The 15,340-nt window shown below is 43.3% G+C and overlaps 1 protein-coding gene across 1 annotated transcript in view; it reads right to left on the bottom strand.

The window, feature by feature from the left end:
- Positions 1-3,942: 3,942 nt before the first annotated feature.
- The window catches only part of LOC119975014 (transmembrane protein 211), a 299,181-nt gene continuing 287,783 nt past the window's right edge, over positions 3,943-15,340 (bottom strand). Inside the window, exon 3 of the mRNA XM_038814460.1 lies at positions 3,943-6,260. Within this exon, the coding sequence (XP_038670388.1) occupies positions 6,034-6,260 (227 nt within the window). The 3' untranslated portion in view covers positions 3,943-6,033. The remainder of the gene's footprint in view (positions 6,261-15,340) is intronic.

Raw genomic sequence — 15,340 nt, 5'->3', positions numbered from 1 at the left:
CAAATTTGAAATGGTTTAAACTAGACAGCTGATGTTCAACCAGCTATTTTTAAAAATAAATTTAGAGTACCCAATTCCTTTTTCCAATCAAGGGGCAATTTAGCACGGCCGATTCAGCTACCCTGCACATCTTTGGGTTGTGGGGGGTGAGACCCACACATACACGGGGAGAATGTGCAAACTCCACACGGACAGTGACCCAGGGCCGGGATTGAACCTGAGACCTCGGCGCCGTAAGACAGCGGTTCTAACCACAACGCCATCGTGCCGCCCTATGTTCAACCAGTTATATTATAGAAGCTGCTCTTACTTTCGTTATTACAATCATCTGGAAATCATCACTTTTTCTAAGAGTCAAAATGAAATACTTGGAGTATTTTATGATTGACGTATGAATCTTTTTTCACACAAGTACACAGTGAAAACCTTTCTCCTTGGCCTAATGGAACTGTTGGCTTTCTTCAACAGTTATCCTCAGGATCAGCAAGCTTCTTGGGCTTTGATATTAAAATGAAATATCAGTGTGCAACTCTGGTAAAACAATGGAAAAGGAATTCTTTGCACATGTACTATTTGCTCAGTTTAGTTTCAAGATGATTTTTAAAATTGGTGACAATAGATCTACATCTATTGGGCAGCACGGTAGCATAGTGGTTAGCACAGTTGTTTCACAGCTCCAGGGTCTCAGGTTCGTTTCCCGGCTGGTCACTATCTGTATGGTGTCTGCATGTTCTCCCCGTGTCTGCATGGGTTTCCTCCGGGTGCTCCGGTTTCCTCCCACAGTCCAAAGACGGGCAGGTTAGGTGGATTGGCCATGCTAAATTGCTTAGTATCCAAAAAGGTTAAGTGGGGGTTACGGGGATAGGGTAGATACGTGGGCTTGAGTAGGGTGCTCTTTGTAAGGGCTGGTGCAGACTTGATGGGCCAAATGGCTTCCTTCTGCACTGTAAATTCTATGATCTTTGCCCCTGAGCCACTAAATAATGGCTCATTAAGATATTTAAACAGCCACTAAGTAACTTTGCTTGTTGTGCACATTGCCAACTGAGTTTGTTGTAGAACAAGGCTTTTTACCTTCAGTAGTCAACCTGGTTCATTCTCAAAGTTGACTGTTCTCACTTTGGAATTTCGGCAGCAGAGTAGCTGCTTGTGATACGTTGCAATGTTCACCCTGATCCGAGGTACAAACACTGGTTTTGACCACCACTCTATTGGTCACCTTGCAGAACTTTCTGTGAAAAATGGACAGCCACTTTTTACACCAAACATTTAGAAATCAGTTCACACAAACGATGAAAACATGTTAAAACAGAATTCCAAACATAGAACACAACAGTTTTTGTACAGAATGTACAAAACCTTCTTTTGTACGAACCGTTAAGTCGAAAACCTGGTTATCTTGTTTATTGACGTTTCTTGCTGTTAGATAATAAAAGGCACAACTTGGTTTGGTCAGAACATGGTGTAAGACAGAGGAATAGAATTATGTTGTGGTTATTTCATCCACATTAAGTACATACAGGTGAAAAACGCTGTTGTTCCTTTAGGTTCGGAACACCATTTTGAACTTTAACTGGAAGAGATTGGCAGTAAGAGAGTAGTTCCATTTTGCATTCCATTCACAGAAAACGTATTTCAGCTGTGAAAGAAAATGTTGGATTCTTCCATTAAACCTCAAAAGATTTACTTTAAACAACTTGGCAGGTTAATTAACCACTCCCTGTGGTTGTGACAGTGTGTCGCAGCGTAGCCTTAACACTGATCTGTTAATCATGCATGTGATTTTGTCAACTTCTGGCAGGCGCCCCGTCCTGACATGCTTGACAAGAGCTAAACATCTCACCTCAGTTTGGTCATATGGGAATGGACTGTGGGTAGAGAATAAAGAGCTAGTGTTGTATGGTTGCCTCCAAGCAATTGAAGATAAAGCTGATAACTGCAGGATCAGCTGCTAGAACTTATGCCCCAGTGTTTTAGTTAAAGAATCAGACAAAAGTGGGCAGGATTAAACGTTGAAACGTGAAGGGAAACATGTATATTACTATAAAAACAAGCTCCTCGAGAGCCAGACAGCACTGAGTTCTGAATGCAGACCACGCCAATGAAGCAACATGTTTTGGAGATAGGAGGAGAAGATTTTCTATGGGTGTTATGCAAATACATTTAGAAAGAATGTGTTGGCAATTTTACTGCACAAAATGGAAGTCATCTTCTTTGTGTTTAAGTTGAGGACGGCACTGTAGCACAGTGGTTAGCACTGTTGCTTCACAGCGCCAGGGACCTGGGTTCGAATCCCGGCTTGGGTCACTGTCTGTGCGGGGTCTGCACGTTCTCCCCGTGTCTGTGTGGGTTCCCTCCGGGTGCACCGGTTACCTCCCACAAAGTCCCCAAAGACGTGCTGTCAGGTGAATTGGACGTTCTGAATTCTCCCTCAGTGTCCCCGAACAGGCGTCGGAATGTGGCGACTAGGGGGTTTTCACTGTAACTTCATTGCATTGCTAATGTAAGCCTACTTGTGACACTAATTTCATTTCATATTTGTCAAGGAAATTAAGTAATCATAGCTTCATTTCAGAATTTGTTTGCCTGCTGCACTAAAAACAAATGGACCGGAATTTTACAAAAAGGAATCAGATCCGCCTGCCGGGTTATTGTCCCTGCTTTGAAAATGGATTCTGATACAACAATTCTTTATATTGATCTAAAGCTACATATAATCTTGTAATGCGGTTGGGGGGGGGGGGGGGGGGGGGGGGGTGTGTGTGTGTGTTTTGGCTGCTATAGATCACCTTTGCAGATGCAATACCTAATCAGATGGTCAGCGGAATCTTAGTCGCACATTCTTTCACCAATAAGTGTTTATGCCTGATATCCACTGATCGTGCCAATTTTTTAATTTTTATTTATTTTTTTATAAATTTAGAGTACCCAATTAATTTTTTCCACTTAAGGGGCAATTTAGCATGGTCAATCCACCTAACCTGCACAGCTTTGGGTTGTGGGGGCGAAACCCACGCAAACACGGGGAGAATGTGCAAACTCCACACGGACGATGACCCAGAGCCGGGATCGAACCTGGGACCTCAGCGCCGTGAGGCAGCAGGGCTAACCCTCTGCGCCACCGTGCTGCCCCGATCGTGCCAATTTTAAATGCACATTCTGAATGGGCACAGCTCTGAAATCAAACAAGACATCCTCAGCTTTTAATGATGTAATCTGCACTTACATGACCTTATTTGAATATATTTTATCATCAGACAAGAAGCTTCCAGTTATTCTTTTAATCTGACTTAATCCAAATCGGGGGTGGGATTCTCCATCCGCCGCGCCACATTTCTGCCCAGACCCGCCGGCGGGATGCTCCGTTACGCCGGCCGGTCAATGGGGTTTCCCATTGTGGGGCAGTCCCACGCCGACGGGAAACCCCCGGGAGCCGGCAAAATGGAGAATCCCGACGGCGGAGAATCCCGCCCGGTCTAACTCAGAACATAAAATCTAAAGGATCAAATTTATCTCATTAAGGGGTAAATGAGGACTGTATGTCTTTTGATATTTTCTTGCAAATTAGTGGAACCATCCTGGTGAAAGACACAGAAAAATAACTGGCTCGGTGAATCGCATTAGGTTGACTGTCTTCATAATTCGTTAGCCAAACCGGCTAAATCATTTTCTGGTATGGAAAGTCCAATGCAATCAATTAGCGTTTCGAAGTAAGGGGAATTGTGAGTGGTGATGAAAATTAGCCATTTTTATGTAGCTGCACGGTAGCACAGTGGTTAACACTGTTGCTTCACAGCGCCAAGGTCCCAGGTTCGATTCCCAGCTTGGGTCACTGTCTGTGCGGAGTCTGCATGTTCACCCCGTGTCTGCGTGGGTTTCCTCCGGGTGATCCGGTTTCCTCTCGAAAGACGTGCTTGTTAGGTGAATTGGGCATTCTGAATTCTCCCTCTATGTACCCAAACAGGCGCCGGAATGTGGCGACTAGGGGATTTTCACAGTAACTTCATTGCAGTGTTAATGTAAGCCTACTTGTGACGATAATAAAGATTATTATTATTATTGATAAGTTTGTGTCCTTTTATAATAATGCTGAAAGTTGCCGTTATTAAAGGCTGTAGGTTTTCATAGATCAGGTTAGACGTACAATAAAGAAACTATGAGATAAAGGGGTGCCTGTTCCAAATTTAAGATTACAATTTAATTAGTGTCTGATCAATACAGATGTAATGGATAGTTTAATGCTTTATTTGGTTCAAGATTGGGCCAGCGTTATGTGGCATTAACATTCAGAACGTTTGGCTTTAGAATAGCACAACTATTTAGTACTGTAGTGAATAGAGTCACAACACTGTTGAATATCGTACGACAAATTGATTATAGTATGTTACAAATCTGATAATGATCCATGTTCCCCATCTAGATAGGTAAGACAAAATCATTTTAAATGAAAAATAATAAAGCAAATTGCTTCACTACAAGTAATTGAAAGTCAATGATGCACCAAGGAATCTGGCAAATCTAAAACTAGCAGTGAGATTTCGAGCTGCTCTCTGTGAAAATGCGATGTGTAAAATCAATTTAACCCGTTAAAAAAACGTCATTCCTTCATTATCTTAAAATCTTGTACTAGTAATAGATAGAGGCATCTGGAGAGGGAAGGAATCTTAGTTTGTTGACTAATTCCATTTGGCAACGATACTAGTGCAGTTCCTACACTCCATCAATATGGATGCAATGCTTCCTGGAGCTCTGCAGAATGGACATATTCCCAGCAAGTGGCAGTGTGTGCAGTGAATGAGTTAATAAGAAGGAATTTCATTGCATGTGAAACAGGTACCACTGCACTAGGTAATAACTGAAGAAGTGTTTATTCATATGCTCATTCTGAATTTGTTTTGTTATGGTTGTACTGCATGTTCTGATCTGTTTTATACTGACATGAAGGTCAGGTGGTTAATTTTGAGGTTCGCTATTCAGAGATTAAACATTCTGATTGACCGTAAAAGCCATTAGTGGAGAGGACTGCGTGAAATGCTTTCAAAGATTTTAGTGGTGCAGGCCCTTTGAGAACTTAAGCACTGTTTTGATCTTCCAGCATTGGTTAGAAGTACTTGCATGTGCAATCCTTGATCCATACTTTGTTCCTTTTTATGCCCATCTGCTAACGTTTGATGACAGTCTCAGTGTGAGGTCCATCACTAAAATTTTGAACATATGTAATAAAATAAGACAAGATCTCCAGTTATTTGACAAGCTATGCTTTGCTCTTAAAACTGGAGTTATCTGCAATCTCCAGCATGTTGTCTGCTGATTGAACGTCCGTTCCTCGTTTTGATCTCAAAAGGTACATTTCCAAATATGTTTCCTGGCAATCCTGTACACTAGTTAAAAAGCTTATTCTTATGTTCTTGGGCATTGAACTGAAGAATATTTCAGAAAAAGGCGCCCTTTAACCAAAGAGTTGATCTTCATTTTCTAATCTGTTCACAGTCCTTCGTTTCAAGGCTGCACTGAACAACATAAGCTTGAGTTTCCTTCTTAGGAACCAGTTATCACCATGTTGCCATTCTGTTACTGTGATGCCTTCGCTGGGCCCATTCCTGTTACTTTTTCACAATAACTGAAATTCTTCAATACATTGAAACCTCATATATCTGACTGTTACCCAACCTTGTAGATTCCTGGAAAGTACAGCCAGTTCAGGGGGTGGTACAAATTGCCTGAATTAGTAGGTATTTGCTTCAGGTTAAGTTAGTGTTGCAGCGATAGTGCTCACACAACGTATTTTGTCACTGATTTCCTTAGAGAATTTTGCATAAGTATCTAACAATGGCAGCTGGCTGGGTACTTTGAGGAAATCAGGAAGACTTTTCATGTAATGCACTTTGGGCCACTTAAATCGCATTGACCTTATTTTGCTGTTTCATAACTTAAATAAGTGCTTTCATATCTTCTGTTCATTTTTGAAAGTCTAAAAAGCAGGATTTTTGTTTTGTAACAGTGGTATTATATGTCCCTTTTTAGTAAGAAGTACTATAAGATCGTAGGTATCGGAGTTGGTGAACTGGATTCTTTAGGCGCATACTTGGAGAAAAAAGGCAGAAAGACTGAAAGCATAACTCCAACGATGGCGAGCATGTAACCCCATCCGATCTGACAGTCCGCCGCGTGATAGATGCTGGAATTTCCACAATATTTCTGTACAAGGGGTGAGTTCAATCCAAAAGGATAGACTAGGAGTCCGGATGCCATGATGAACACTGCAAAGAGAAACAATAATTTGTTAATTTAGGATTCTCATTTCTGCCCCATTATTCTATACTGTGCCAAAAATAAATATTTCTTCATACATTTCTGGACTGATATCATTAACGAGTGATGCACTAAAAGTAGTATGTTCTTAACATTGGGGAATGCAATAAATTACATTTTAAATCCACATGAGTTGTGCAGTTTGCAAACCCCATTAGAGATACAGAGCTCTGTTCATTTCTAATCATCTTTAAAATATAAATTTAGATTACCCAATTCATTTTTTCCAAATAAGGGGAAATTTAACGTGGCCAATCCACCTAGCCTGCACATCTTTGGGTTGTGGGGGCGAAACCCACGCAGACACGGGGAGAATGTGCAAACTCCACACGGACAGTGACCCAGAGCCGGGATCAAACCTGGGACCTCGCCGCGTGAGGCAGCAGGGCTAACCCACTGCACCACCTTGCTGCCCTAGTTCATTTCTAATAAATAATAATAATCTTTATTGTCAGAAGTAGGCTTACATTAACACTGCAATGACGTTACTGTGAAAAGCCCCTAGTCGCCACTAAAATATATTCTAAAATAATGGCCGGAATTCTCTGGTCGTTGGGATTCTCTTAACCGTCGGCAGCGCACTCAGCCAGCGGGTTTCCCGGCGGTGGGGGGTGGCTTCGACGGGAAATCACATTGACAAATGGTGGGAAGAGAGAATTCCGCCGCCATTGAATGGTGTGTTGCCAAGAAACACGTGGCTGGGGACTGGCGAATCCAGCCCAATATGTTCGCTTATACCAAAATGAGTCAGTGTACACTGTCCTAAGTGACCTGTAGTAAATCTCAAGCAGTGCTCCTTTATCGAAAGCCAAGTTGTGGTTGGATTCATTGCTAGTATATTTGTTCATTGTTGTACTTTGGCTGTGAGGGAGTTTAAAAAAAAACTCATCTTTGGTTCATTTTATTCACTCTGGGCCATGCTACTCAGTGTCATGTTTCCCCACCGTACCAACATCTCCAACATTGCCATTGAATACCTACGGTATGGCTTTTTATTATTGTTAATCTATTTCCTGCCAGAACAGGCGCCGGAATGTGGCGACTAGGGTCTTTTCACAGTAACTTCATTGAAGCCTACTTGTGACAATAAGCGCGATTATTTTTATTTATTTATATTTTTATCCACCACTCCAATTCCTTCTGTTTAAGGACAAGGTGGTCTGTGGCACTTAATACTTCATATCCAGTGTTCATTCCAGTTGCTGGTGTTGAACTGACAGGAAGGCTGCTTTTAATGAGACAGAACTGATTGGACAGCTCTTGCCTCAACACACACTCGTGGTTTGATGCCTGACTGGAGATGGCAGCACCGCAGTGATGAGGTAGTGAGTGTGTCCGTCAGCCCACTTTATGTTTGACCTCCGGTTGCAGACCTAATGTTGGCAGTTTTAATCCCACACAGTGGATTGTTGATGGTGCGAGGTTTGAGACACTGTTGGTGGGCCATGGGTGTTACTTTGGCAAATTTGCAAACCCAATCTAAAGCCAGCAGGTTGCTTCCACTTTAATTGCAATGGCTTTTGAGGCATGTGAGTAATTCACACTGGAGAGGCAGGCCTCTAATTGTCATACTCAAAAAACGTTTTGTCGATGATATTCTTCCACCAAATTTGAATGTAACCCAAGTTAACTTGTTGACTAAAGGGAGGTAGCAACAGCCAGATCCAACAGGTTAATTGATTTTTACAACACTGCTTATGGGCTTATAGGAGCAGGAATGCTTCCAACCCATGACCCCTCAAGAAAAATATTCTGCGGCCATTAGTTGACCCGATACATGATGTCTATTGCAGACACCCCATCACCTATCACCTGATTTCAAGTCTCATGGTTTGCCCGCTCTGTCCCTGATCACCAGTTTTACACCCACAGCCAACCCCATCTTGTTTCGTGCCTCTCCTACCTCTCAATGGCTAGTCTGACACCCTGCCGTTAACCTGTGCTGTTGCCCGGTTGACAGAGGCCTTCCCCAAGTTGGCTGCAACTTTCCATCACCAACATTCTCACCTGATGACCAGCTAATCTGTCGATCTGATCGGCTGCCAGGCAGGAAACAGAATTTTAAAAAAATTATAATAAATACCTGCAGGGCCGTTGCACGTCTATTTCAAGGTTTACCCCTCCTACAAATATCAGGGACCAAGCTGAATTCTGTAATCCTGAACTTTGCTCTGAAACGGTCAAGTACGTTGGTCAGTATTTTCAATAATTAACTACTATAATTGCCCAAAAATGGAAATAGTTACATTTCTGCTTCCCACCCACATAGCTACGGATTCACTTAACCTTGTGCTTTTGTTTGGGGATGTCTCTATGTCATGGAGGCCACATAGAAAGATGAACAATAAAAGCACTTTAGTACCTCTTACAGTGATGGAGCTGAACAATCTAGGAGTGTTTCAATCTGCAATTGCTCAGTTAGCTAAAAGCAGATCGTAACCTTTTATTAAATAACAGTTCAGTACCATCTAACCAGTCAGCAGAATCTTCAAATAAGCAATGCCCTATTAATCCCGAGAACACAGTGTTCGCCAAAGTGTATAGTTGGCAGACAAAGATATCAATTGGAAAAGATTAGAAACTTTTGAAAGCATTAGAAGGAGCTTCTTAATTGGATTCAAGTCCAAGTGCTTTCTAATTGTCTGAACCTTCCTATCAAAGCTAAGTAATTTCTTGGCCAAGCAATTGCATCTTTGCAGGAGTGAGGTTTTTTTTGGAAGGTAGCGTAGCAGGGAAACGGCTGTTTACGGAATGACCATACCTGGCTGACTGCACTCCATTGAGATGTTAAGAGTGTGGCTTTTCTGTTGTCTTACTGTCTCTCATGTTAGTCCAAAATTGGTATTTCCATGGAGCTACTCCAAGATGCACAATGGAGTGACTAAACGCAGACTGGGTGGTCACTTTGCGGAACACCTCCAGTCAATCCGCAAACGGGACCCAGACCTTCCTGTCGCTTGCCATTTCAACTCCTCCACCCCCCCGCCCTCACGCCCACGTGTCCGTCCTTGGCCTGCTGCAATGTTCCAGTGAAGCCCAGAGCAAACTGGAGGAACGGCACCTCATCTTCCGATTAGGCATGTTACAGCCTTCCGGTTTTAACATTGGGCTGGATTCTCCGCCGGCGGGATGCTCCGTATTGCCGACAGACGGCTTGGGGCTGCCCCACGATGGGAAACCCCGTTTGTGACAGAATTTCCCGCCAGAGGGTGAAACAGAAATGTGGCACGACAGGATGGAGCATGCAGCCCTTTGTAGTGAACAACTTCAGACTGTGAACTCTCTCCTCAACCTTCACCCCATTTTTATTTCTATCAATTTAGTTTTATTTTCATTTCTTCCATTGATCTGTCTTTCGCTCACCATTGTTCCCCTCTCCCCACTCCACAAGGGCCATGTGTTCCGTGTTGCCCTTTGACACACTGCTCACCTTTGTTCTGCCGTTTACACATTCTAGTCTCTTTATTTGCCACTATCAGCACCCTTCTTAGTCGTAATCGTCTCCATTTATATTCCTTTTATCAAAGAGAAAATGCTGGAAAATCTCAGCAGGTCTGGCAGCATCTGTAGGATTGTCAGAGCTTTGACAAAGGGTCACAAAACATTAGCTCTTTTCTCTCCCTCCAGATGCTGGCAGACCTGCTGAGATTTTCCAGCATTTTCCCATTGGTTTCAGATTTCAGCATCCGCAGCAATTTGCTTTTATACATTCCTTTTATCTTCTGTCCTCGATATCTTTGTCTATCTCCGCCTCTCGCTGGCCCCATCCAGCCCCACCACTCCACGACAGTATAAATCTGACCTCGTTTCCAGTTCTCTCTAACTTTGACAGAGTCACCCAGACTGGAAACATTAGCTCCCTTCTCTCTCCACAGATGCTGTGATCGTCCAGCGTTTTCTGCTTTTGAGTCATATCCCTGGAGCAGCCCAGTGAGGACAGACTCTATGCTTGTAATGAAATTGATATTTTTACTAAGATGTGAAAAACATTTCTAATCTCTATATTCTCTTTTAAAAAGGAGGGGGTACTTTGAGCAGAAAGTACTCACCCCAGAGTTCCCTTTTAATAAATTAACATGGGACGGAGTTACTGAGGACAGAGTTCAAGCTGATGGCAGTGCCCCAGAGCAAACTTTAATTATGGCGGGCTGTTTCCGATAATAGCGACGGCATGCGTGGGACACAGGTGCAATCAAGTAACGGAAGAAACATTTTAGTGGTGAAACCCGCCATCAGCTGACAGGATAGCAGGTACAGGCAGGCTATAAAAGAGATTCCTGGACAAACAGGGTGACTGCATCATGGACGCGACTTTCCTGCCCGACTCCATCGCCATGGGTATAAGACTTCTTGAGAGCACGTTGGCGGCATGGGGAGTTTTTCAAGTTTAAATTTCACTATGACGCGTTAGATTGGCTTCACTTTATTCATGTGTGCATCGTTGTTATTTGTTGCGACTAGCTTAATAAAGGGGCAAATGTATTTGTCACACTTCATGGTCGGCAGGCATTGCTAGTTCCAGAGGAGAGATTGCAACATTTCCTTATGTTGAAAGGAGACGATGTTGTGCTTTTGTGTTCACATGTTATTGAATGGTCATGTCAATGTCCAGCGCATGCTATACACGTGGTGGTGGGCCGTGGGGAGGATGTTTTACCATGTTAATCTTCAGTTCCTGGAGACTCCAGGACAATGAAAATCTATGAAATCCTGGAGTGTTGGCAACCCTAGATGCCTGTCTTTATAAACCCCGCCAGGGAATCCAGGGCTTGGGAGACTATTCTGCAGCAACATTTTCTTGAATATGTACTCTTATTATAGCAGTAGCATTACAACAGACATTTAAAAGGAAGGGTTCACGTTGGCTCCCAAAGGAACCAAGCATCCTAATGTTATTTGTTGTATATCATGCACCAAATACTTTACCCAGTTTAGTGCGTTTACGCCACTCAAGTGAATAAAGTGAAAATAGGAAACTTCGCACACAGTTCAAAATCAAACAGTGCCTTATGCAAACTATGGGCGGGATTTTCCCTTCTAGGACCATGGCAGGGTGGGAACAAGGACTGTGGAGGCCATCGAGAATTCACGCCTTATCGCAGACACAGGGGAGAATGTGCAAATTCCACACAGTCACCCCGAGGGCGGAATCAAACCCGGGTTCCTGGTGCTGTGAGGCAGAAGTGCTAACCACTGTGCTGCCCAAGCTTTGGAGGGAGTCCGTCCGATTGGCTGGCTGGCAACCTGTGGGTTGGCCAGGGACAATGTTCTGGCTGACAACAGTCAGTGATTGGTTCCTGCAGAATGCTTCTGAGAGCTAGATAGAAGTGATTAGACCTTGACGGAGTAGGAGCACTCTCTTGCTATGCTGATGAAAAGGACTGCTTTATTCTTCTAAAAGCAGTGAGTACCTGGAACATCTTTACTCTATGGTTGAAATTATCTTTTTTTTTAAATTTAGAGTACCCAATTATTTTTTTCCAATTAAGGGGCAATGTAGTGTGGCTAATTCACCTACGCTGCACATCTTTCGGTTGTGGGGGCGAATCCCACGTAGACAAGGGGAGAATGTGCAAACTCCACACGGACAGTGACCCAGGGCCGGGATCGAAGCTGGGTTCTCGGAGCCGTGGGGCAGAAGTCCTCACCATTGCACCACCATGCCGCCCCTAGTTGAAATGATCTTGAATCTATAAAGAAAGTAGATAGCCTTGCCAGAGAAATTTCCTCAAGCTTAGAATGAAGAAGCATCAAAGCAAAAGCTTGAACTCCTGAAAGACTTTAACAAAAAACTATCATCGTGCACCGGAGATTGTTTAGCCTTTTTACTTTATCCAATTTTTCTTCTCTCCCTCCATCACCCTTTTCCTCTATGTTGTGTGTGTACATAGAGTGGAGCGAGTTGAAAAGGAAGGATTGGGTAAGGAGTATAAGGTAGGCAGTTTCATTTTGGTCAATTTAATGATGTTACTGTTAAATAATTAAAGGTTATTTGTGCGTTAAATTTACCAACTTGGTGACTGTGGTTTATTGGGCTTAGCCAAGGTTCTCGGGTACTTTAAAATAACATCTAATTTTATTTGTGTTGCGTCTTCGGGTCAAGTGAGGCTGGAGTTGACCGCACACTAGCCCAGGGGGTTGTGACAGTGCCATAAGTTTACAATAGATTGGTTCATGTTGTGAATTCCACATACAACGCCAAATCTGCAATCAAACTTTATCCGATTTGAACCAGAAATTTGATCATTCCCAATTTGCAATTAATTCTGTTTTCTAATATATTTTATTGATGGAGTTCATTCATTTTCACCAATTTCTCATTCAGCTATAACAGCACATCTGATGTGGTAACACAAATATTCACAATTTTAAAATGAGCTATGGACAGTCCACTATCAATATTCCAAAACTGACCTTGACAGTGCGATGTAAATGGCCATTCTAATGAGGGCATGAATTCTCCGCTATGAACGTCCCAACAGAGGCACTGCTGTTATTGTGACATCCTTCATATGTCGTTGCCAAGTTCTTTGTGTGTTGGTTTTCTAATACATGTTCCAGACATGCTCTTTCTGACAGTTTTGAACTGTTATCTAGGTAAGCTTAAAATCCGACTGTGTTGGTATGTATCTTCATCAAGCCCTGTCAGGCAAGAGATTGATGGTACTCGTCTCAAAAATTGGTCCTCAGAAACCTGGTTATGATTTACTGAAGATGTCTCTTGGGATCACATAAAAACGCACTCTCAACTGGAATAATATGAGGATCTCCTAATTCCATGAATTGCTGCATGACTCCAAAACTAATCCCTGCAAATAAATATTAAGGAGGTACTTTTGCTGAATTGCACCATTATATCTCCAATCTAGCGCAAAATTGTTTCATCTGATCCAAAAATCAAGGTGAGTTGCTGAATGAAAGTCAAACCATTTGCTAAATAGTTTTTGTACTTCTTGTTTTAGAGAATCACAGAATCACACAGTGCAGTAGAGGCCTTTCGGCCCATCGAGTCTGCACCAACATGTGAAAACACCTGACCCACCTACCTAATCCCATTTGCCAGCACTTGGCCCATAGCCTTGAATGTTACGATGTGCCAAGTGCTCATCCATGACTTATTAAATGATGTGAGGCAACCCGCTTCTACCACCCTCCCAGGCCGTGCATTCCAGAATGTCATCACCCTCTGGGTAAAAAAAGTCTTTCCTCTCATCCCCCCCTAAACCTCCTGCTCCTCACTTTGAACTTGTGTCCCTTCGTGATCGACCCTTCAACGGCTTCTCCCTATCCACCCTGCCCATGCCCCTCATAATCTTGTAAACTTTGATCAGGTCGCGTCTCAGTCTTCTCTGCTCCAATGAAAACAACCTAAGGCTATCCAACCTCTCTTCATAACTTAAATTAGGGTTTTTCAAACTGCGGGTCACGACCTGCGGGTGACCGCGGGCAGGTGTTTGGAGGATCGCGGAGTGATCGGTCATGGCGTTCCCAATCACGGGAGATGCATCCAACGGCCGCGAAGGGCTTTTATGAACACTGGCCACGATTGTCTTTTTAGTTGACAATGCCAACCGTGACTGGCCTTTAAACGTGAACGATGCAGTCTTCCCGCCAGAAGGGGTGACAGACAGCAGGTCACATGTCCAGCACGTACACTACATCCCACGCCCTGTATGTCCGTGCTTTTGGCACAAAATCACAGAGCAGAGATTCCTCCATTTTCTAGCTGCGAGCAAGCAAGGCAACAGGACTGTGAAGAACTGAAGATGGATCACTCTGTTATAAGGAAGAGAGGGCCAGAGACACAAATAGGCCAGGCTCTCACATCTGAATCTGCCAAGACAGCTGCTCAGAAGAGTCCATGGTAGGATAAAGGAGTGCTGGTGTAAGCTTTATACAGAGCCTCTGGTGAAAAGCCTACTAAGAAGATACTGAAATCAAAAACCAAGCAATTTAAAGATGATTTCTTGAGGTATGGCTTTGTTAATTGTGCCAATGCAAATCAGGATGCAAAGCCCATGTCTGTTATATGCAGGGAAGTTTCGGCATTGTGAAGAAATCAATGCTTTCCAAAAGTAATTGAAAGTTTTGTAATTGGGAGTACAAAGCCAAAGCTACTACATGTTCCCCACACTGCTACGGTACATCGAAGAAAACAATGGCAAGCCTTATTCAATTGCATTTGGCTGGGCTGCTCAATAGCTTTTGTTGCTACTTTCCAGAGGAGAAGCTTCAGATTTTGAAAGAGAAGAGGTGGGTGATAAAGCCTTTTGAGTTTGAGACCCCAGAGTCAATTATTAGCTTACAGCTATCTTCAAATGAAGAGACTGAACTTCTGTGCCTCACCTGTGAGAGCACATTAAAAACACGCCACAAGTACGTGAGGCTGTCATCATTCTGGATTAGCGTCTCCGAGGAGTATCCAGGGCTGAGTAAAACAAGCATTTTATTGCTATTGCCCTTCACAGTGATCTACAAGTGTGAGGTTGGATTTTCCATCCTCACAAAGATGAAGACAGCACAAACGCGCTGGCTGAACTCTACATCCGATATGGGCATTGCCCTCTCCTCCTGTGAACCTGATTGGAGTGAGATTGTGAGGACCAAGCAGGCTCACTTGTCACATTAAAGGTAAGCGAAATGGTGTGTTGTGAAGGTCAACTGGTGTGAGTCATGAAGGTCGGCTGGTGTGGGTCACGAAGGTCGGCCGGTTGGTAAAAGTGGGTCCCAGGAAAAAAGTTTGAAAAACACTGACTTAAACGTTCCATCCCAGGCAACACCCTGCTGAATCACCTCTGCATCTCCTTCCGTGCAATCTCACGCTTCCTATAATGTGAAGACCAGAACTGCAGACAGAACTCTAGCTGTGGCCTCACCCAAGTACTATACAACTCCAGCATGGCCTCCCTACTTTTGTACTCTATGCTTTGCTTGATAAATGCAAGTGTTCCATATGCCTTTTTCACCAGCCTATTCACCTGCCTTCAGTGATCTATGGGCAAACACTCCAAAGTCCCTTGGTTCCTTC

The sequence above is a fragment of the Scyliorhinus canicula genome, chromosome 12 (assembly GCF_902713615.1).
Source record: "Scyliorhinus canicula chromosome 12, sScyCan1.1, whole genome shotgun sequence".
NCBI lineage: Eukaryota > Metazoa > Chordata > Chondrichthyes > Carcharhiniformes > Scyliorhinidae > Scyliorhinus > Scyliorhinus canicula.
This window is presented reverse-complemented; position numbering and strand designations above follow the sequence as displayed.